The 18,558-nt window shown below is 36.1% G+C and overlaps 1 protein-coding gene across 1 annotated transcript; it reads right to left on the bottom strand.

The window, feature by feature from the left end:
- Positions 1–14,464: 14,464 nt before the first annotated feature.
- On the bottom strand, positions 14,465–18,371 carry LOC108126186 (NECAP-like protein CG9132). Its single transcript, XM_017242653.3, has 4 exons — positions 18,174–18,371; positions 16,952–17,348; positions 16,647–16,852; positions 14,465–16,307 (listed from the first exon to the last, which is right to left on the bottom strand). The coding sequence occupies exons 1-4, from the start codon at positions 18,254–18,256 to the stop codon at positions 16,256–16,258; spliced, it is 738 nt and encodes a 245-aa protein (XP_017098142.1). The 5' UTR covers positions 18,257–18,371; the 3' UTR covers positions 14,465–16,255.
- Positions 18,372–18,558: the final 187 nt, after the last annotated feature.

Below are 18,558 nucleotides of genomic sequence, written 5' to 3' on the forward strand. Positions count from 1 at the left end.
AAATCACAAAAGTTGAGTCATTTCCGATCAAACATTTATATGGCCCCTATAAGATATAGTCGGCTGATCCTTATGAAATTTGGTAGGTAGTATTATTTTGTCAAATATAGCACTCGTACAAAAACTGAACTCTCTAACTGTAAAAACACTAAAGTTATATTATTTTCGATCAATCAGTTATATGGCAGCTATATGATATAGTTGCCCGATCTGGCTGATTTTAACATATTTTTTTAGAATAAAAATATAAATATTTTGTGCCAAGTTTCCAGTCCCTACCTCAACTAGAAGTATTTTTGGCCGCTCTCTTTATACAAGCCGGACCACTGTGCAAGGGTTTGGTTTTGCCTTCTTCTGTTTTCAATTTAATATTGTTAATTTTATGATGCAGTTCGCATATAACTGGTATAATTAAAGAAATTGATACTTTTTGATTTGATGAAACAGAAACGTAGCGTCTCCAAAGGGGGATAGCAATCCCGATATGTCTTGTAAAATGTCGACTTCTGCTTCAGAGAAGGGCGGTGGAGCGTTATGCGAAGATACCAAAGCCAATGTAATGCACTCGTTGGTCTTAAGGATTCGCTTGACCATTTCAAATGCGCTGTTCTAGCGAGTTGGCATTTCTTGCAGCAGAGTATAGAGATTATCTCCCTGTGCTTCTTTGAATTTCGCGTAATCAATCTGACTTCTTTTAAAAAAGGTAACGATAGACTTACATTTTGAAAGGATTGGATCGATATCTGGCAATTTTTTAGAGATCTTGAACAAGAAGGTTGATTGAAGGAGCCACACAGGGTAAGTGCTTATATTCCAAACGACATGCTTTTAACATGGTCGAGTCATTTATATATGAATATATATTTATGTTATGTTCGCTTAGGCGGAGGTATGTGGACATGCATAAGGTCCACTCGTGTTACGTATATGCGGACATATGCACTTTTCGGCGTACAGCAAAGACACAGCGGGCGATTCATATTTCGGTGCACTTAGGTTTATGACCGAGACCTTGGATAACATGAACACTGCGACAAAGTGTTACAGTGTGTACCCTTTAAGTACTCTTGGTACAGTGGGTGGTCGATATATATATATGATATTAATAGTGCATATATGTGCATATTACACATCAAGCACAGCCTTTAATGTTTCGAAAATATTGCTTGCATTGTGATTACTTGCATCGAGGAGCTGTCTTGTTGCTAGAACTGCAGATTCAAGCTTGAAGCTATTTTGAGACAAAGTGGCATGTAATTGTAATGTAGCCTTCATTTGCTCTAGAAGTCCAAAGGTCCGTCGTAATGGCCAGAAAATCAATGTCTATCAGAATGGAATAGAGCTTGTTTCTTAGAAAATCATATTGGGTTGGCAGAACTAAATCGCGCAGGTGTGATCTACTAGGTAACTTATACCGCGGGTCCATTTCATTCATGAGCTCTTTAAAACCTTCGTCCTCAACGCATGAAAAAGGTCTTATTATTCAGGATACGTTTTCGAGCGGAATCACTATTGTAAAATGCGAGATTGATTTTACAATAGTGATTCCGAGATGAGATTTTTCAAGAAAAGTTTCGTGCTTCATGAACGTGCTTTAAATGTTCCATAAGAATTGTGGTGTTGCCCGCTGTCTTTATAGCCTTACCTCAGTAGTTGCAAATTCCATGAGTTTTCTCGACTGTTTTTTTGAAATGATCCCATGCTATAGATACATCACGCTTCCTCCCCTTTGGCCCTCATCCGATCGTGGCTGCTCGTTTGTTGTTCCTATAAAAATATGCCATATTAATTCAAAAGTACAACCACATTTTAATGGAAAGGTAAAAATGAATGCAAGTATGTATGTATGCATGTGGACGTGCATAAAATTGTGATAAAAACTTGGCTTTTTATTACTTACTTTACAAAAATCTATCCATGTCTAATCGCCTCCGCACTCACGCCAACACCACCAACAAGTATCACTAAATTTAAAATATTCTGTTAGTAATTTATAATGAAATAGTGGAATAATATCATTTTATTACAACTTACAAGTTATTCGTCAATCTTCCTCGAAGTGCTTTGGAGATGGAAAAACATCGATGTTACCGATTTTTCGAAAACAACGATGACATCGATGTTGGCATCGATGTTTCTCCACCTCTATCGCGGCATGATCAAAGGACTGGCTGAATCTGCCCAGACCATTTCTTATATTGCTGCCAGATTAAATAGGTAAAGGAATACAATTAGTAACTTTCTTTAAAAATCCGGAAAGTTATGGAAAAATAAAGCGAAGCGGCCAATTCGGCGTCCAGCAGTTCAAGAAAAAAGGTCTTGCATGGTGATAAAAGGCCAACTGAACCTTGAAGTATCGAAAAGACGTATAAACCAAATTTTAAACCAAAACAAAATGGTAACCGCTCGTCTACAATTAGCTGAGCAATAAAAATTTTGGTCGGAGGAGTATAAAAAAGTTATATTTTCGGACGAAAACAAATGTAATTTAGACGGCCCTGGCTCCTGTCAAAAGTACTGGCGCGACAAAAGGCAACCACGGCAGGTCTGCCATAAACGAAACGACGGTGGAGGATCAATAATGGTTTGGGCCGGGTTTGGGTACTATATGCTGGGAAGTCTGCACTTTGTTTTATACCGACTTATATAGCGGAAATTTATATAGAGTTATTAGAAAAAGTTCTCATTGAATTTGCTGGAGACATTTATGGGGATGAGTGGATATTCCATCAAGACAACGCGCCAATCCACATAGCTCGTAAAATTAAAGACTTTCTGGCAGCTAGAAAAATACCGCTATTGCAATGGTCAGCGATCAGTTCGGACCTAAACCCAATAGAAGATCTTTGGGGAATTCTTTCTAATAAAATTTACAAGAATGTCCTCAAATTTTTATTAAAAAAGGAATCATATAAATTATTAAGAAGTGTACTTAAAATTGTTCAAAAATTTTTCAACTTGTATTTCGAATTTTTGTGAAGTAATTATTTCATATGAAATTAAAATTCTTTATTTAATTTAAAGTTAATCAAAACGTTTACGAAAACTATATTGTTATTATACCCTTGCAGAGGGTATTATAATTTTGGCCAAAAGTATGCAACGCAGTGAAGGAGACATCTCCGACCCTATAAAGTATTGTATTCTTGATCAGGATCACCTCCTGGGTTGATATGAGCATGTCCGTCTGTCCGTCTGTCTGTTTCTACGCGAACTAGTCTCTCAGTTTCAAAGCTATCGACTTGAAACTTTGCATACACCATTCCTTCCTCTGCACGCAGTATATAAGTCGGAACTGGGATCGGCTGATTGATCCATACAACTGCCATACAACTGATTGATCGGAAATGCTATAATTTTGGTTTTTTTTGTGTAAGTGATTTTAGATTTTGCATGAATGCTATGCTATAATTTTGGTTTTTTTTGTGTAAGTGATTTTAGATTTTGCATGAATGCTACTTTTGGTTTTTGGCGCGCTAAATAATAGCACATTTAAAAGTAAGATTGCCAAAGCTCTACTTAACATTTTAAAACTAAGTAAAATGGAGAATATTAGTGGAGGTATGTAAAATTTAAGTGTTTAATGCAACATTTGTTTAATGTGATGTGTCTTTGTGAATATGTGCTTTTGTAAAGTTTTATATTAAACAATTTTAATCTAGCATTTTTTGTGTTTCGTGAAATACACGTAGGTTGGATTGTGCCGAATTATAAAAACTATTAACGCAGTTTTGTTTTTGAATTTACAATACGATCACATAAACCTTTTTTGCTACATTTTACCATAAGATTATTATTAAATTTGGAAGTTGATGATCTGAGGGAGGGAGGGGATAGGAGATTGAGGGGATATATACTAAAGTTGTTCTATATATATTTTTTAATTAATTGGATATATTGATCCAAATTTCATGGATATTTTGTAAATTTTTGTCCCAGGGTGCATTGGTGGCGGAAAGGAAGGCGATCGTTACAAATTTTGTCCAGACTTTGAATATATAATAACTTTATAGTGTGCCTAGTTTCACGTTTTTAGCTTCATTTTATATTATGCAAGTGTAAGTGGACCAGTGTGCGAATGGAAAAAATAAATCTTTTAAATAAAAATTTAATAAGAAGTAATTAAGCTATACCACTAACCATACAGCATATAGACAACCCATTTCATACAACGAAAATGGACGCGAAAATTTCTTGCGACAGGCCCCAGCAGGCCCCAGAGCGGATTTCTTACGCTCTCTTACGCTCATCGTTCGTTCATCTTGCGCTCATTCTCTCATTAAATTTTTTCTGTTTCTCAGTCTCTAAACGGAGCGCGATGAAGAAGGTTGGCCTGCGCTTCGGTTGATCTTCGTATGTATGCGTGTCACACATTCACATACACGGGTGTTTGTGTGCGTACGATTTCGGTTCGAAGCCAGCGCACAAAATTTGGATTTTTCTTACTTTTCAGGCTTGCTACCCTAACAAAATACGGGTATTCGTTATTTGATGAAATGACGAAAGAAATTATATTATTTTTTATATTATATTTTTTGTTATTTCAGCATACATTTTTAATTTATTTAGGAATAAGATTAAGTGTTAGTAGTAAAATGTTTTCTGTATATATATTTTTACGAATCATTAAAAATCAATATACTGAGAAAGTGTCAGAGTATATTTCGGTCCATTTTCGTTGTATGAAATGGGTTGTCTATATGCTGTATGGTTAGTGATAAAACTAAGCCTATTGTTATTCAAACGGCTGCATCAAAAGATGGTCTTGGATGCGTTATCCTATAGAACGCACACCCAGTTAGTTTTGCCTCGCGAACTCTTACAAAAACTGAGCAAAAATGGGCTCAAATAGAAAAAGAGCTACTAGCCATTGTTTTGCAAAAGGAAAGGTTTCAATATTATATTTACGGTCGGGAATTTTTAGTACAAAGTGATCACAAGCCTTTGGAAGTTCTTCTAAAACGGCTCATCGATTCAGTAACGATGAGGCTGCAACGAATGCTTCTAAACATATATACTGAAATATCCTAATATGTCCATTAAATACACACCAGGGAAAGATATGTTAGTAGCTGACTGTCTTTCACGAGCGCAAATACCGGGTGAAGTAGAAATTCAAGGCTTAGCCATAGTGATTCTCACAGTGACCCGAGCAGTATGCTTAACAAGAAAACTACAATTGTTATCGCAGAATTTTGGCAAATGACGAAAATTATAAGAAGATTGTCGAGTTCATAGAAAAAGGATGGCCATCTTTTCATAAGTTAGATAAGTTTTGTCAGGAGTTCTATAAACATAAATCAGAATTGCATTTTGAACATGGTCTCCTATTTCGCTTATGCAGATTAGTAATCACATTTAAATTGCAAACGCAGATCTTAAAACAGGTACACGACCCTCACTTAGGCACAGAGAAAACATTAGCTAGAGCACGTAAACTGTATTATTGGCCAAATATGACTTCCCAAATAAAAGAGCTTATATTCGCTTGGGAAATTTGTGAAAAGTTTCGTAGGAAAAATCCGAAGGAACCCATGGTAGAAGACGAAACACCAGTATACCCTTTCCACATGGTAGGAATGGACACCTTTCAATACGGTGGAAAGGATTTCCTTTCGATTTTTTACGCATACTCTAATTTTTTGATTGTTAGCTTAAGCTTAAGGGAAAATCGGTTTCACACATTATTGAAGAACTCAGAAAGAATGAACGCTACCCTAGTAGCAAGTTTAGATTTAGCACCATGCGATTTATTCATTGGAAGAATGTGCAAGTCCAAATTACCAATAAAGAAGACTGCATTATTTAGAAATATAATTAATGAAGAAATAATCTCAAGGAAGTTTATCAAAAAAAAAAACAAAAATCAAGAACTTAAAGAACAAAAAACAAGCTAACTTCGGGCGGAACCGAAGTTTATATACCCTTCCAGTTAAAACCGGATATATATCGCAAACATCGGATATAATTGGCCGGTCCTTATGAGAATATCATAATAAAACCAATTGATTACAATAAAATATCTAAAAAAAAGTCCTAAGCTTCTATCTTCAAAAATACCAAAGATGGTATTTCTACCAAATACCATTTCCGATCGTTCAGTTATATGGCATCTATAATATATAGTCGACCGATCGTTTTGAAATTTGGTAGGTCAGATTAACTGACCAAAACTAAAATCTGTACCAAGTTCCAGCTTTCTATCTTCAAAAACACGAAAGTTGGGTAATTGCCGATCGTTCAGTTATATGGCAGCTATAGGATATAGTCGGCCGATCCTTATAAAATTTGGCATGTAAAATTTTTTCAAAAATAGCTCTCGTTTAAAATTAAAGCTCTCTAACTTTAAAATCACCAAAGTTATACCATTTCCGATCAATCAGTTATATGGCAGCTATATGATATAGGCGGCCGATCCCAGTTGTTCCGACTTATATACTGCGTGCAAAGAAAAGAAGGGTGTGTATATAGTATATATATACTTTATAGGGTCGGAGATGTCTTCTTCACTGCGTTGCACACTTTTGGACATAATTATAATACCCTCTGCAAGGGTATACAAATTTTAAATTAAACTCTCCGAAATCAATTTATTTAATTGATATTTGCACAGCCATAAACAAATCAATATAAATATAACAACAATTTAGAATGTTTCTTCTAGTATGTTTTACACAGGTTCAAGTAACTTTGATTTATCCTTCTTTCCATGTTTTCATTGTCCAGTGATAAATGGGTCGACCATAAAATGTGTGTGTAATATTTCTGTGTTTGTTGCGATGCGGTACATTTTTCGGCTGTGATACTGTCTACATTTTTTAAATTCTTTATTGCTCGACTCGACAGCTTCCTCCGAAAGCTCTCCGATTGATACGAGTGCATGCTCAATCGCAGAAGATCCATAAGCTAACACATTATGGACTGTAGCTGGTACAGTAGTACTATGTACTGTACAGTAGTACAAATAGTACAATGGATACTTCCTTATCAATTCTTTGGCAGTATCGATGGCATATTCATTAAATTTGTACAAATTTATTTTGTAGCCCGACATTTTGTGTCTCTGGGCTTGTCCACTATTATTCCAATTTACCCGAAACGCCGCTTGAATTTTATACTTTTGGTATACAACTTTTAATTTTTGCTCCGGACCTCTGGCTTGCCACATTTTGATAACGGACTTATAGGAAAAATGTAAAAAGTTTTCTACATTTAACCCTCTACTGCATGAGCATAGAAATAATAAGGGAAGAAATTTTTTGAATGTAATTATGTGTTTATTAAGGTCAAAATAATATATATTTGGACTTTTTTTTGTGGGGGGGGCATAGTTTGGGGTGGGGGATATGGGGCCATATATGGCTTTGTATGCATTCAGCTTATTCCATAGTTTGCCATATATGGCTCTGTATGCATGTATACATTACTTCATGTGAAAGTTGGTGAAATAGTGTCTTTTGTCGTTTTAGCATAGAAATACATTGCATTTCTCACAAAAGGTGTATGAGCGGAAAGAGCAATCATTTTTGCAGGGTTGCCTTTACTTTTTCCAGGTGGGAAAATGCCCAATATGGTCCTCCCGAACAGAATTCAATGGAATTTCCTGGTGCTTTCGTCTTTTGCTGATAGTAGGAGTACCTTCCCTACTTGTACACGGGGATGAAGTTGGAGTCATCGCAGGTCGTCCGCGCTTTTACTTTACCTGCCTTGCACAGGTGGTCAGCTGTAAGCGTGCGTTGCATACTTTTTCGTCTACCATAGTCAGTTGTAAACTATGCTAAACAGTTATTTTTTTATGTTGTGAATCAAAAATTCTGTTGGCTTGACTTAATGCATTTTTTCTTGAAGTATTTTTTCTCTTCGATTGACAGTTCAGTTATCTCTTTTTATACCCTTGCAGAGGGTATTATAATTTTGGTCAGCAGTGTGCAACGCAGTGAAGGACACATCTCCGACCCTATAAAGTATATACATTCTTGTATAGTATGTATGTATAGTATGTATAGTATGTATATTCTTGAACAGGATCACCTCCTGAGTTGATATGAGCATGTCCGTCTGTCTGTCTGTTTCTACGCGAACTAGTCTCTCAGTTTTAAAGCTATCGTCTTGAAACTTTGCACACACCCTTCTTTCCTTTGCACGCAGTATATAAGTCGGAACGGATCGGCCGACTATATCCTGTAGCTGCCATATAACTGATTGATCGGAAATGGTATAACTTTGGAGTTTTTAGAGTTAGAGAGTTCAAATTTGACACGAGAGCTGTTTTGGCAAAACATTCCAACATGCCAAATTTAATAAGGATCGGCCGACTATATCTTATAGCTGCCATATAACTGAACGATCGGAATCGACCCAACTTTCGTGTTTATGAAGATAGAAAGCTGAAACTAAGTACAGATTCTATTTTTGATCAGTTGATCCAACCTATCAAATTTCATTTGGATCGGCGGACTATATCCTATAGCTGCCATATAACTGAACGATCGGAAATGGTTTTTGGTAGAAATACCAACTTTCGTATTTTTGAAGATAGAAGCTTGGGACTTTTTTTTATTTTTTATTTTAGTTAATTGGTTTTATTTTGATCTAATCATAAGGATCGGCCAACTGTATCCCATGTTTGCGATATATATCCGGTTTTAACTGCAAGGGTATATCAACTTCGGCTCCGCCCGAAGTTAGCTTAACTTTCTTGTTTTACTTAATAACGAACTGGCCTTTAGTAATGTGTTCCGCGGATTCTTCCAATAATTGAATGGCTACTTTTTGAAATTAGTTGGAGAGGTAAGTTATGATTCGACAACTATGCTCTTGTCTTCTGAATCGTTACTTGAAAATCTTTGGTACTCACTATGTCCCGTCCTTCCATAAAAACCCCATTTTTCAATTACCGTTAGGTTTTCAATAGATTCCTCCGTGATTGATTTAACATTCTTCATATATGCTCGATGCCTTATTATTCAGTAAACATGGCAGTCTCTATTATTAGGGAAATCCTTTCAGTGGGATCTGCAAACATCGACGGCTGTTGCAGATTGTCATTGCGTAAGGCAGAAACTCATCAGTTTCAATTATCCGCGCTATACGACGTCAGTAGGGAGTAAATAGGCAATCGGTTGATTTCTTGCGTCATATCCGTGTATGCATGTATATGTTGGTGGGAACGTAAATCCACAATCCAATATACACTCACATACATATATAATCCTAAATGAAAAATACATATCCGACCCTGACATAAATATGTCTCCTGCAAGAGAGTGATAAAAAGGGATCGCAGCAGGTCGATTTTCACTTTTCTACGAAAAGGTTTTCTTGTGATATACTTACTCCTTGTAAAATTCTGTATTATATTTTATATTATAAAATTAAATTTCTTTATATAAGTCCGAGTTAATTTAAAATTAATTAAAAAAGAATTGGAGTAAAAAATCCTTTTAAATGATATACAACACCATAATAAAATTTTGGATATTTTTTTTAAATAATTATTTGTTCTTCATCATTAATTTTAAATGAATTACAAAAAAATTATAGTAAAATACACTTTTAAATGAACTGCAGCACCATGAATATAATTTTTATAAATAAGCATTTTTTTTGTTGTTCATCAATTTTATTTATTTTTTCACGATCCTGAATCTTATTTATTTTTTCACGATCCTGAATCTTATTTATTTTTTCACGATCCTGAATCTTAGACAGGTATCTTAAGTGGGCAGTTGAATTTGTAGGGAATTAGGAAAACGGCGTATTAGCGGCAGAAAAATTTTAGTAGTATGTAATTAGGCAAACGATGATCCTGGCAAGTTTCATTTTTACATGATCTTTTCTTTACATGCATATATCCCTTAGTGGGAACCAATGCAAGATATCAGAAAATATAGAAAACATAGACGGCGATGATCCTGGCAAGTATAATTTTTGACATAAAGTTTGCTTTTATGCCAATAGAGGGCGTAACGTATAAAATATTACGGTAGATGGCGCTGCCCAATTTTACACAAACTTGACCCATAGATGGCGCCACTAAATTTACGTCGTACGCCGTTTGCCTAATTACATACTACTGACGTCGCTTTGCTCTAGCTGAAGACTCCGAAAATCAACCTTTTGAAGACCACGATGGACACTTTCCGCTATTTTCTGAGATGAATTTTTAGTAGACTTAAGGAAAATTGACTCCACTGCATTTAGCCAATCATACTGATATTGTACAATTGTTCATACCGGTATTCGATCATACCCGAGTACAAAAAGAAGCAATTCTTTTACTTATGGAGCCAATCGATTTACAAAGTTCGTTGTGTTCAAAATTGTAGCCGTTGCCCTCAATATTATATTGAACATCTTCGACTATATCCTATAGCTGCCATATCGGAACGATCGGATATGACCCAACTTTCGTTTTTTTGAAGATAGAAAGCTGGAACTTGGTACAGATTATATTTTTTGTCAATTAATCCGACCTACCAAATTTCATAATGATCGGCCGTTTATATCTTATAGCTGCCATATAACTGAACGATCGGAAATGGTTTTTGGTAGAAATACCAACTTTGGTATTTTTGAAGAAAGCAGTTTGGGACTTGTTTTAAATTTTGTATTAATATAAATTGGGTTACATTATCTAGTTCGCGTAGAAACAGACAGACGGACAGACGGACATGCTCATATCAACTCAGGAGGTGATCCTGATCAAGAATATATAGACTTTGTAGGATCGGATATATCTTCTTCACTGCGTTGCACACTTTTGGACAAAGCTATAATACCCTCTGCAAGGGTATAAAAATTCATCAAATCTTAAAAATAACTTAATACAAATAACAAAAATGATAAATATAAACTAATATTTTGTCGTAAAGCCTTTATTGGCTATAACAGCTTCACACCTACATACGTGGCAAGGAGTCCACCAAGTCCTGGCAACGCTTGAGGGGAATCTGGGCCCACGCGTCCTGTACAAATTGCCAAAGCTGCGGCTTTGAAGTCGGGGATTTCTTTGCCACATATCCCTATATGTCCCCCCATAAATTTTAGATCGGATTTAAGTCCGGGGACTGTGCTGGCCACGACATTGCATCAATGTTTTGTTGACTAACCCAACTCTTAGCCAATTTGCAGGTATGTTCTGGATCGTTATCCTGCTGGAATGTCCATTTTAAGGACATATCTCACTGGGCATAAGAAACCACTACTTTTTTGAGTATGTCGACATAGACGTTTTGGTCCATGATCCCATCGATCTTATGTATCATTAACCACGCCGCTGTACGAAAAACAAGCCCATACCAATATTTTAGGGCCACCGTGCATAACGGTCTTAAAAGTTTGTGGTTTAGGTGGTTTTCTGTGTTTGGGGGTCGTCAGAGATACTGTCTTGAGCCTGTCGCACCAAACAAGTCCAGTTTGGACTCATTTATCCAAAGAATATTGCGCCATTTTCTCACTGGCCACTTCAAATGGCCACTTTAAAATAAACTGAAGAAAACTTACTTTTCACCAAATTTTTAATGTTTTCGGCGCTTTTTGTGGATCAAAAAAAAAAAACTGATATTTTTATGAACAGCAAAAAACTTGTGATTTTGAACAAAAATGCCCAAAAAACGCAAATAAAAAGCAAATCTTACGAAATTTTTGTACTTTTCCTATCTTCATATCCCATTTTACAAAAATAATGATCAAGCGATCTACTAACGAAAAGGAAAATGCAAAAATTACCGTCCTTTTACTTCGTTGCTATTTCACTGCTATTTTAATGAACACAGCTGTGAGTATATGTGTTTTAGGTTCAAAGAAGTCTTCTCCACGGCGTTGCACATTTTGACCTAAACTATACTAGCCATACTCTGAAAGGTTATCAAAGCTCCTATTAAATATAAAAGAAATGTAACAGTGCCCGTAGTAGGCATCAGGCACATATACATATTACTAATATTTCAATTTAAATGATACGTTTCATATATTGATCTCCACCAGGTAAAGGTTTTAAATATATTTCGATTTTTGAGAGCGTTTTTGCCATAGATTCGCTCTTTTCAAGCGCACGGAAATGAAATTTTGGAAAATTGAGCAATCGGATAAGTTATGTACTATATATGCACTACCAAACACATTGCTAGCATATTCTACATTCTACAGATACAGAAAATATTTACATTTACAATTTACAGTATATTTAAAATTTTATGGTTTCTGTAGTTGGATCATTTAGCTCGATCCGAACACACTCGTCCTGATAAGCTTGCTTGGGTTTGCTAAGGTTCTTTAAGTTTTGGGGCGTATTTTCTATCTCTCGGTCGATTGACTTCGAACAAAAATGAGGTGGATGACATGGGGTATATTTGTAACTTCTCCTCTAGACAGTCCGGCGTTCCATATATACGTGGAGTAAAATGCTACGTGGTGCCATCTATGAGTGATGCCAAGCGCTTACGTTGTGGACTACATATAATTTGTACCTCTTCAGGTATCCCCATAATAACATGGATTGAGAGCAATAGATTATTGTTGTTTTGTGGTTTCAATGGTAATTTTTAAATATATGTATATACAGATATATAAATAAAAATATATTTATATATAAAAAATCTTTAACGTTTGTATATAACCTTAATTATTTGTCATTTACGGTCATTTTGTCATTTTGCCACAGTTTTTAATGCTTCACAGAATAAATTAACTAAATAATTTAAAAAGAAAACTAATTAAAAAGAAAAGATTTAAGAAAACTTTATTTTCAATTATCATTAATTGTCTAAAAAAATACAACAAAAAATAATTTTCTTCCATAAATACAAATAGTTTCTCAGTGTGTAAAATTCAAAACGCCAATCCTAGGAGATCGCACCAATTTTCACTCACCAATGTTATACTGCTCCCTCAAAGGAAGGGATTCATTTAGACTCCCTAGGTCTAGGTTAAGAATCCATACTCCTCGAACCTAAACTTGATCCTGGGATGGGCATGGAAAATTGTATATGTCTGTATCTCTGAAAGTTAGAATGGAAACTTGTTGGTGGACTGGATATTTACCCAAAATCTCCTAACGCCGTCTCTGGAGACAATCGAATCTGTTTCTTTCCACCAAAATTCTTTCTTTCCGTTTTACGAGTTCCGCAAACTATCAAAATAGAGCGCCAACTCACGAACCGCACACTTGCCTACATTCGAGATCTACATTCTACATTCGATTGAGTTTTCTATGAAGGTTCTCAAATTACACTGGTTGTTCACAACAACCAGTAGTGTGTGAATACCCTTAATATTCTCTACGTTACGGTGTAAAAAATTGAATATAAGTACTTGCCTAGGAACAGGCATGAGAAGAAAATAAAAATGAAAGATCTTTAGAGTTAAGATGGCAAGTTTTTAAAAATTTAACCGTATATATATATGTATAACCGTATATAAATTTCGAACATATATAAAACAAGAAAGGAAAGCTAACTTCGGGCGGAGCCGAAGTTTATATACCCTTGCAGTTAAAACCGGATATATATCGCAAACATCGGATATAGTTGGCCGATCCTTATGGGAATAGGAATATATAATCCAATTTATTACAATACAAAATCTAAAAAAAGTCCCAAACTTCTATCTTCAAAAATACGAAAGTTGATATTTCTACCAAATACCATTTCCGATCGTTCAATTATATGGCAGCTATGGGATATAGTCGGCCGATCCTAATGAAATTTGGTAGGTTGGATCAACTGACCAAGAATTAAATCTGTACTAAGTTCCAGCTTTCTATCTTCAAAAACACGAAAGTTGGGTCATTTCCGATCGTTCAGTTATATGGCAGCTATAGGATATAGTCGGCCGATCCTTATGAAATTTGGCATGACGTAATGTTTTGCCAAAAATATCTCACATGTCAAATTTGAACTCTCTAACTCTAAAAACACCAAAGTTATACCATTTCCGATCAATCAGTTATATGGCAGCTATAGGATATAGTCGGCCGATCCGGGCCGTTCCGACTTATATACTGCGTGCAAAGGAAAGAAGGGTGTGTGCAAAGTTTCAAGACGATAGCTTTAAAACTGAGAGACTAGTTCGCGTAGAAACAGACAGACGGACAGACAGACGGACAGACGGACAGACGGACAGACGGACATGCTCATATCAACTCAGGAGGTGATCCTGATCAAGAATATATATACTTTATAGGGTCGGAGATGTCTCCTTCACTGCGTTGCACACTTTTGACCAAAATTATAATACCCTCTGCAAGGGTATAATGACAGTTTTATATGATAAAATTTCAAACTGATACAAAAAATTCTCAAAAACCCTTAATTTTACACAGAAAAATATTTGTTTACGGGAAAAATCAGTAAATTTAAACTATTTTTCATGATATAGTTTCGGAACTGAAGTCCGTTAAGTGAAAATTCTAACCAGGTGAAGTTATTATCAAAGATTTCGTAGAAATAAAAACGTTCGGGAATTTCACATTTAAATTCATTGCTATTTTGTTTTTATTTTCATTATTCATTACATTTTGTGTATATCATGTGTATATGTATATATATATATATCATTTATTTCCTTCCGAATTTATCTATCGTTTGTTGGCTGCCCAAAGCTGGCGAATATGATTTGAAAATTGCCTCGACGGAGCTGCGAAAAAAGAAACGATAGCCCCAATAAAATATTTGTACAGATCTTGTTGTTTTGATGGCGTGTCGAAATTTTAGACAAACAGTACGTCTCATAACAGCAAGGCATTATGTCAGTGCAATAGAATATACATAATTAGGTTTTGAAAACTTGTAGTCTGATTTAGGTCAAAATATGTCCACACCAAAGTATAAAGTTAAACTCTTTCCCAGTACTATATTTATGAAACGCACTGCCCTTGGCATACTCTTGCGGCTGGGGCGCAAACAACTCAGAAGATAAAGCTAAGAAAGTGCCAGCTTGCAGCTTTAATTATGAAACATTAATGGAACAAATAGAACTCTTATTTTTTTTTTGTTGGTTTTTCATATTTTTGTCCTTTTTTTGTTTTTGATTTTGTATAATATTTCAACAGCAACGGAAACACAGAGCGATAGCTACGGCTTGCCGCAAAAACGAAGATCTTTCCTTAGCATTTAGTACGATATTGATTTCGAGTTCGGTTTTTCGACGTCGACGGGGTGGTGGTTCGTTTCGGGGTCAAAACTAACATTTAACAATTGCATCCGGAGTTACCAAGACTTTCGTCGCTACTCGTACATATGTATCCTATATATCTGACTCGTTTTGTTGTTTTCGTAATGCATTGTACAAGCTACATACATACATTATGTGGTTTATTAAATACATATGGATATTTCTTCATACTGCATACATACACGAGTATATGCATATATATATTTATAATTCATTTGATTTACTTATTTGCTATGCATGTGTGCCGTTCTGTAAACAATACAAAAAATAATAGAGCAAAATAATATTTTCGTAAATTATTGCATATTTTCCAAGTGAATCGGGTCTGGCTGGGGTCTTGGGTTTGGGGACGAGGAGATTTGGTGGAGATTTAGGCGGGGAATTAACAATAAATTAAATTTGTATGCAATGCCGTCCTTCAACGATCACTTCTCTCCCATCCGCGGAATGTCCTTTCGTGCGTATGTGTTGGTGTTGGTGTGTTGGCGTAGGTGTGTAAGTACTCGAAAACTTGTTTTTAATATTTTTGCAGTTCTCGCATGTTATAACTTGATTTAAACTTAATTTTCCTTTGCTTATGTAAGTTGCATTATTTCTCTCGTTAACAAATTACGTTTTAGAATAAGTTTGTATATAAAAAAATTATCGTTACTAGTATTTATACAAATAACAACCAGGCTAAATAGTTTGCTACAAATCCCCTCCCACTGAGAGCCCGTCCTCCCACATCCGCACCCGCTGCCTCCTTCTGGTCTTCCAGTCTAATCCGAAAGAGACGCGACATTGAATTAGAAAGAGACGAAAGGCGTGCGAGCATGGGAGGCGGGGGAGGGGAAACTAATACACAAATTCCATTTAATTTAAAAACTTTAACTTTAACGCTTGACGCTTTGCTGAATGTGTGTTCTCTGTTCAATTTTTGGTCGCATTTAAATCGAAAAAAAAAAAAATAATCATAATAATAATGATAAATCGAACAAATCGATTATGAATTGTATAAGAAATAAAGAAAAATTGGATAAATCTTAGAACATAGTGTTGGATTAGAAGCGCAGCAGCAGCAGGAACAGGATATTTCACTTTAGAACTGCACCCAGTTGGCGTTGGCTGAGTTCTGTTGTCCTTGGTTGCCACTGGAAAAGAGAAGGAAATATTTCATTATTTCGGAATCGCCAGAAGAAAGCACAAGCTCTTTATCCAGATGAGCTATGTTAGATGCTTCAATAGTTACTATTCAAAGTTAGACTATTATCTCCGATCTTGCCATTCGAACAATAAAGGATTCAACCAAGGAACTTAACTTTAATCCTTGGCTGTGGGTAAACATAATAATAATTAGGAGTATAAAATAAAAATTATACAGTTTCTCTAAATCATTTTGGTCTCCGCCGTGAAAGTTTGTTCTGGCAACTTGAATTTGGCTTGAAACTAGTCGTATTTTAATCATAAATCAATCCAGCTTGGAAACCCACCCGGCGGATGCGTAATCGGTCCATTCAGAGTTTCCAGCGGCGGGTCTGTGGGCGGGCGAGACGCCGGGACTTTGCCGCACCGTCGTCGCTGGGGCAGCGGCCGGTGGTGGAGCGATCTTTCCGAGGCCACCGGGCGGCGGTGGCAACACGCCCGAGGATCCCTGTTTCTTGCCCGTGCGCGAGCTGCCCTCGGAACCGTCCTTTTTCTAGAAAACAAAACAAAAAGGTTGATAGGTAATTGTAATGATTCGCTTAGCACATATTCTTTCGTAATAAAAATTAATTTTTTAAGATTTAAGACGCACCGTGATCCTCATGTTGATCTTGATGGTTTCGCCCTCCTTGAAACCGAGATCGAGTTCCTGCTTGGGTTCCGTCTTCTCCTTCTCTATCTGCTCCTGGTTCTTCACCCATTTGAAGTGATCCTGCAGCGCCACATTTAAGTCGAATGAGTCTGATCGATCGCCGAATCCCAGGCCGAGAAAAGCGGACCGACCGTTGTCGTCCTGCACCCGGATGACGAAGTAACGGGAGCTGTCAGATACCGCCTCGATGGCCACGCCGGGATATGTGTCGATGGGGCAGTTGGCGAACAGGGCGCCACTGGTCTTGTCCTCCAGCTTCAGGATGCAAGCAGTGCCCTTGGCCACCAGCCGCATCCTGCCCGTCCAGGTCGGTTCCTTTAGATTCCAGTCAGCCGCCCTGTGATTAAATCATGACATTATTAGTGGGCGTTTTTTTTTATAATTTCGAATACAAATTTTTAATAAAATAAATAGTTTTATGTAAAATAAATTTTTTGTTGTGTTGTTTTTAATTTTTTGTAGTTAAAAATAAATGAAATGTAAAAAGGCTTTGGAAATTGCAGGCGACATAGTTTTTGCTTTTTTAATTTTTATAAAATGGAATAACATTTTTTAAATTAATAATTAAATAGAAATAAGAATAAAATTAAATTTCTTTAGATTTTTTAAAATTTTAAAAACGTTTTTAGAGCGCATATAACACATTTATTTTTTATTCTAGTCTATTTAAATGCCGGCAGCTTCTAGGGCAAGCGGACTCAATAATCATTAATTTATATGTTCGGGCGAACTATTATTTTGCGTGTAGCTTGTATTTTTGTATTTTTTGCCCAGCAGAGCGCAAAGGAAAACAAAGAAAGCTGAAAGCAACAATAACAACAATTACACACACGCAGAGGAGCTTTTTTTTGGATACGTGTAAGTGAAAAGTACAACAATAACAATTGTTGTTGCAGCTGCACAAAGCGAGAAAAAAAATCAATTGGAAATGAACTTCAAAAGTGGCGAAGGCAGCAGCCACGAGTCGTCTGGGCAATCAGCCTTGGCTAAAACATAATTCTTGCGTATTCGACAAGCACTCTTTCAGCGAACCAATCGCGCAGAAAAAAGCCCCAAAATGCAATGTGGGGGCGTTTCGTTTGCATCAATTAAGATGAAAAAAAAAAAAATTAATTTTTCGGGTGTTTCATTTCTCTTGCTCTTTCCGCATTGGTTGACTCACCTATAGCCTCGATTGCTGGCGCGCGGCGGTATTTTGTAAATGAACACCTCGGGCTTCACGATCAGCACACTTTCGTATTCCATGTTTTTCCAAATACAACTATCTTTGATTTTGTTTATTATCTGAATTTTGTGAAATGTTTTCTTTTATTTTTGTAGCTTTAAGCTCAGCACCGTGTGCCCAGCTGCTGTGTGTGAAGTTTCCCCTTGCCCAGATATGAGACTAATGCGTTAACAAAAAATACCACTCTGGTATTTTTCTGTGTGTGTATCGATAGGCTATATCGATATGTAGCATGAGTTTGGCGCGCACTATTTAAGATTTAAAATTAACCCCATATATGTAAATAAATAGTTCATAAAGTTGGATTCTATTTGAAATATTT

This window comes from Drosophila bipectinata, chromosome XR (assembly GCF_030179905.1).
Source record: "Drosophila bipectinata strain 14024-0381.07 chromosome XR, DbipHiC1v2, whole genome shotgun sequence".
Lineage (NCBI taxonomy): Eukaryota > Metazoa > Arthropoda > Insecta > Diptera > Drosophilidae > Drosophila > Drosophila bipectinata.